This window comes from Aotus nancymaae, unplaced genomic scaffold (assembly GCF_030222135.1).
Source record: "Aotus nancymaae isolate 86718 unplaced genomic scaffold, 86718_ANA_hifiasm-v0.15.2.pri h1tg000103l, whole genome shotgun sequence".
NCBI classification, from domain to species: domain Eukaryota; kingdom Metazoa; phylum Chordata; class Mammalia; order Primates; family Aotidae; genus Aotus; species Aotus nancymaae.
Window position 1 is genome coordinate 581,506 of NW_026988518.1, and position 6,000 is coordinate 587,505.

The 6,000-nt window shown below is 40.0% G+C and overlaps 1 protein-coding gene across 1 annotated transcript in view; it reads left to right on the top strand.

Moving 5' to 3' along the window:
* FRRS1 (ferric chelate reductase 1) overlaps nucleotides 1-2,024 on the top strand; it is a 38,436-nt gene extending 36,412 nt beyond the window's left edge. Inside the window, exons 14-16 of the mRNA XM_012458463.3 lie at nucleotides 8-151; nucleotides 1,707-1,768; nucleotides 1,847-2,024. Coding sequence (XP_012313886.2) covers nucleotides 8-151; nucleotides 1,707-1,768; nucleotides 1,847-1,939 — 299 coding nt within the window. The 3' untranslated portion in view covers nucleotides 1,940-2,024. The remainder of the gene's footprint in view (nucleotides 1-7; nucleotides 152-1,706; nucleotides 1,769-1,846) is intronic.
* Nucleotides 2,025-6,000: the final 3,976 nt, after the last annotated feature.

Below are 6,000 nucleotides of genomic sequence, written 5' to 3' on the forward strand. Positions count from 1 at the left end.
TGTGTAGTGGCAGCAATGTTCCTGGGAATGGATTTACCAGGACTGAATCTTCCTGATTCACAGAAAACCTATGCAATGATTGGATTTGTAGCCTGGCATGTTGGGACTGAGATTGTTCTGGAGGTACATGCTTATCGGCTCTCTCGCAAAGGTAACCTGCTAAGAAAACCATGTTATGTAGAATCGCTTTTATACAAACTATTGGAAAAGAATGAGTTTCCCGATAGTAATGGCTATTATATTGGTAGCTCACTAGAAATTTGTGATTACTCAGCCAGTGGTAGAAATTGTGGAGATTTTCTGCCTTTGTTTTTTTACATTTATAACTATTAGAAGTTGTGAGTAAGATACAAAGGAAAGGTTTTAGGTTTAGGGAAGGAGTCTTCCTTATAAGTATTTTCACTTTGCTGGTCTGACTTAGAGCCAGTATGGACTGGGAACTCTGAATGCCCAGAGGTGAGGGAGCCCTGAGAAGGAGGAAGAAGAGACTCGAAAGTCAGCACTGGATGGCGCCGCAGACAACTTTGCCCTGTTTGACAAACTTACTGTGCGCCATCACTTGGGTTGCCACGTGCATATGTACAGCTAGGAGCAAGCCAGCTAGATAGGAAGCAATGATTTTGCTTTTGCTTTTGAGTGACAAGGTCTGTTTTGGTGCCAGGCAGGGTCAGGATACCTATAGCCACCATTAGGAGTGGAGAAATTAGTAGGGAATGGGTGTCGTTTTAAACTACCCTGGATTCTAGGCTAAGTGTCCTTTGTGTCCTGCCTAGTTTTCATCCCTCCAAATAAGTGAAGGTGGCCTTCTAGAAACAAAAATTCTTTGTTGTCTAGTGTATATGTTGTGAACTTAGGAGAGCCTCGGGTGGCTTTAGGAGCTGAGTAGTACATAATCTGTCCTGCTACTTTTGATCTTTGATAGGCTTATATACATGGGGCTTTTGATGACCGTTGAATTATGGCTTACTGATTTTTGTTTGTTTTTAGAGACAGAGTCTCACTTCGTCACTCAGGCTGGAATGCAGTGGTGTGATCATAGCTCACTGCAGCCTTGAACTCCAGGGCTTAAGCCATTCGCTTGTTTCAGACTCCCATGTAGCTGGGATCACAGGGATGTGCCAGCACGTCTGGCTAACATTTTAAATTTTTTGTAGAAACGGGGTTTCACTTTGTTGCCCAGGCTGATCTCAAACTCGTGGGCTCAAGTGATCCATCCAGCTCCTCCTTCCAGAGCTCTGGGATTGCAGGTGTGAACCACCATGCCTGGCCGATGGCTTCTGTTTATATATGTATACTTATAACTCGGATAGTTATTGTATGTTAATTAGTTTGATTTAGCTATTTCATAATGTACGCATATGTCAAAACATCGTTATACACCATAAATATACATTTTGTCAATCAAAAAATAAAATTAAGAAAACCAAAAAGCTTAGATCATTATGACTTTGAAGTAGTATTTATTGACTAGAAGAAGGCATATTTTAAGTTATTTAACAAAGGTGTACTCTTGCCAGATTGTCCATATTTGTGAGAGGGTTAATTGTTCAGAAAGTTTGCAATAATTAGTAGCTTGGAATGGGAGAATTTCTACCTGGAAATTTAGGTGAACTGTACAAATCAGGTTTTTTTTTTTTTTTAATTATTTTTATTTTATTTACCTGCGTAACACTGTCCTTATAAACTTATATTATTATTATTGACAGCTGAAATGTTGGATGATGACAGAATTCAGATTCTTCAGTCATTTACTGCAGCAGAAGCAGAGGTAAGTCCTGTTCTTGTTCATTGACACAAACCTTAACGGTAATACCTTTTTTTTTTCATATCTCAATTTTTCTTTCAGGGTCATGTTTTTAAAAAGGCAGTATTGGCAATTTATATCTGTGGGAATGTTATTTTTCTCATCGTATTTTTGTCTGCAATCAACCATCTATGAGCAAGCAAAGACCTTGGCTTATGCAGGCCAAGTAATAATTATCATCAAACCAAAGAAACTTGAAGCCTGTACTGACTGCCTGGAGCATATTTGTGAATTTTCACTTGGAAGACTGGGGTCATGTCTGAAGAGGAATTCTGAAGTCCAGCTGTTCGACATTCAAGAGGGTCATATAGCCCATAACTTAATGTCACGCCCTATGTGTAATTCTGGGTCTTAAAGGGAAGACTGTACTTCAGGAGAAGTAACTCAAATATTTCATGCCAAGATTTTAAGAATGTTGATATTCAAGAAAATAAATAGTGATTTGGAAAAACACAGCAGATGTCACTACGATAAAAAGGAGGTATATTAAGGTAAATATATTTTAGACTACAAAGGTGCTGTTGTACTTTAAAGAAAAGCAATTTATTTTTACTAGTTTATCTGAATGGTCTGTGTTTATTTAGAAACCGTTTTTCAGTTTAGTTTTTTGGACGTATCCTTTGCTCAGTGTATTTCGTTACTTCTCTAGTAAAGGTGGAAATGAGGCAGATGCCATTGTAGGTTTTACCAGCATTTAAATATATTATGAATATTATAATTTATTTCTTAGCAATGACATTCAAGTATGCATCTTTTACTTAAAGACCCTATTTATGTATTCAGCTGCGGAGATGAAATAGCATTTTATGTGTTAATTGTTTTGGCTATAAAATGTAAGTCCTTATAGCATTTGGGGACTATAGACTTGGATTTCAAAACTGATAAAACCCTTGCGAACATATCTAACAGATACTCTGTTTACTTGTAGAAATAAAATAATGTGTCTGGTTTTGTTTTGTTAGACATTTTTGATGCTCTACTGCATCAGAATCGTCAGTGTTATCTTCCTTATTTCAATAATTCATCGATTTTATGGCTGCATCTCATATATGCTATGAGGACTTCTAGCCAGTGGGTGGCGCTGTAATACCGAAGTTCTGTACTGCTTTGTTCCTGTTTGCTTCTGCTGATTCCTTTTTAGTATTTAGGTAAAATTATGGGATGGCATTTCCCTTAAATTCCACCAACTCTCCTTAATCTTTATTTTTAAAAGGTCTACTGTTTTTGGGTGCTTGAGGTAATGGGTTAAAAGCTCAACTTAGTAACCAGTGTTTATTTTCCAGTTTCTGTTTGTTTTCTGTGATTATTTGTAACAATTGTTTGATATTTGTTTTTACATTCCCCCGACCCTGTAATGAATGAGTGCAGCTATCTTGGGCGAAGCAAACAAATAAACTGGGCATTTTTAAATAAAATATTTAGGAAGTCATACTTTATTTCTTTAGGTATTCTATCTGATGATGCTATAGTTCTGCTTGGCCCAAGATCCTCATTTCTGTATGGTGTGAATAATAGCCTCAGCTGTGTAGCCTACATCTTTATTTTATTATTATTTTTCAATTTTTTAATTATTTCTTTTTTCTTTTAAGTTTACTTAAACAACGTTCTACTAATAGCCTACATCTTTTACTGGGTAAAATGATACGGAAGTTTTGTTTTTGTTCCTTTTATAGGTGTTTATCATAAGCAGCTTAGGGCTTACATGTGAACTTTCTGTGTTCATATTCTATACGTACCATGCTACTTATAATCTAAAGTTTCCTTTTGAATGTCTTTATTTTTTTAAAAAAAACTATTTAGTATAGCAAATTAAATGTGTACTAAAGTATTTTCCTCCAGTTTTCTATACTAAGGAGCTTAAATGTTAATAAATTTATCTTAAGTTATATTCTACATCTGACAAATAAAAATTCTTTTTTTTTTTTTTTTTTTTTTGAGACAAAGTCTCACTCTGTTGCCCAGGTTGGAGTGCAGTGGCGCAATCTTGGCTCACTGCAGCCTCCACCTCTGGAGTTCAACCCAGTCTTGTCTCAGTCTTCTGAGTAGCTGGGACTACAGGCATGTGCCACCACACCTGGCTAATTTTTGTATTTTTAGCAGAGACAGGGTTTCACCATGTTGGCCAGGCTGGTCCCAAACTCCTGGCCTAAAGTGAGCCACCCACTTTAGCCTGCCTAAGTGCTGGAATTACAGGCATGAGCCACTGTGCCCAGCTGAAAAAGTCTTTTAAGGGAAAGATGAGCCTTGATGTGTTTGGTCTTCAAATATGTGAGCTTGCTATATTTCTAGTGTTGAGGCTAAAATATTTTAAATTTTTCTTTTTCAGTGCTTCATATGGTGGCACTATTTTGATCTTTGTCAACTTACATACAGAGCTGCCAAAGAAGCCATTGTCTTTTAATCTTCTTTTATTTTTATTTTTTGGAGACAGGGTCTTACTCTCTTGTTCAGGCTGGAGTGCAGTGGTGAGATCTTGGCCCATTGCTGCCTTGACCTCTTGGGCTTTAGTGATCCTCCCACCTCAGCCTCCAGAGTAGTTGGAACCACAGGCACCAACTCCATGTACCACCACAGCCAGCTAATTAAAATAAATTTTTTTTCCCTAAAGATGGGATCTCCCTTTGTTGCCCAGGCTGGTCTCGAACTCCTGGGCTCAAGCAATCCTGTCTCAGACTCCCAAAGTTTTGGGATTACAGGCATGATCCACTGCACCTGGCCCCAAATAGACCAAATCTTTTGATTAGAACCAAATTATGATTCTTCTGCTTATGGGTGGCTGGTATCCACAAATTGCAAATGCCTGTTCTTCACTCCTCTCAGTTTTTCTTTTTGTTTCTGTAATAATCTGGAAAGTTTTTCCAAAGTTATTTCTTTTGATAGGAATCATTGTTAAATTATATGCTTTTATACCTTTAGCAATGTTGCCAAAAACAATGAGCAAAATCACATTTTCTTCTTAAAGAAGCGATGCAGTATAAAATAAAGATATGTATGATTTTCAGAAAGAACTGAAAGAAATTCTAGAAAATTGTGGTTAGGCTGGCATTAATAGCTGAGACAATAAAAAAGTTCTCTGGTCTACAGAAATCCATCTTAAGGGCATAGGTAGTCTATGGCATGGGTTATCAAATAGATGAATCAATTCACTTTAGTACTGTGTCAAGCATTTTGGCTGTAATGTGTGTTAAGCAATACCTCATCTCTTGCACATCCTGCCCCAGTCCAGGATGCAGTGGGAAAAGACAAATCGGCAGATGCCAACTAGGAAGCTCTCAGGGCACATGTAGCGTTTGGCTGAAATTTCTATTTATCTGTATACCCTCGTGAGGCAGGAAAAAAAAGAACAAAGGTCCTTGTTTAAGGTAATCCATTATGTTGGAATGAAAGAAAAGATTCTTCTAAGCCCTTTTAAAATCAGATTAGGATACTCACAGTTCCTATCCACATCCTGCTTCTTTCTTCCTTGTGCAGCCCCCACCAAGCTCATCTCTGCACCCAGGTCACAGATGGTTACCAGCCTGGGATGCCCTTTCCAGTGAAACGGGAAACATTCCCTTGTCCCCTTTGCAGGGTGTGCAATGGGGATGTGACTCGCTTCTTCAGTGTCCCACTGCTCAGACCTCTAGGGGAGAATACAGATGGGCAGGCTGTGGGGCTCCGACCCCACAGCAGTGTCTAGGGGTGAATGTTTACAGCTGGAGCTCCAGAGGGCACGTGCTACCGTGAGCTCTTTTAGTTTAGCTGTCCATAGGCAACTTGTGATAGCTCAATTAGTCCCCTGTCTTACAGCATAGGCTTTCTGCATCCCCGGGTTCTTGCCTTGGTGTGCCAGAAGAATCGAATCACACCTGGGCTACTGGGTGGGAGTAGCTCTCAGTAGATGGGGAGCCAGAAGGCAGACGGTTTACCCCTGGAGTTGGACCGCCGGAGGGCCCGGGCTCTCCACTGATTGCCCCGGCCAAACTCGGCCAACCCCGCCTCGCTCCGCCAGCCGTGGTTTGCCTGCAAGCCCGGGTCTGTCCTGGCTCTTCCCCCGGTGCGCTTCCCTCCGCGTCCTGTCGCTGTCCCGCTGCTTGTGTCTTCTCCAGACCTGTTCCCTTCCACCTCCAGCAGCTCGTGTGTCTGCCTGCTAGAATCTCAGGGACTTTTACAGGCACAAGATGGGGGCATGGTGGGCCAGGGTGGTCCTGGGAAAT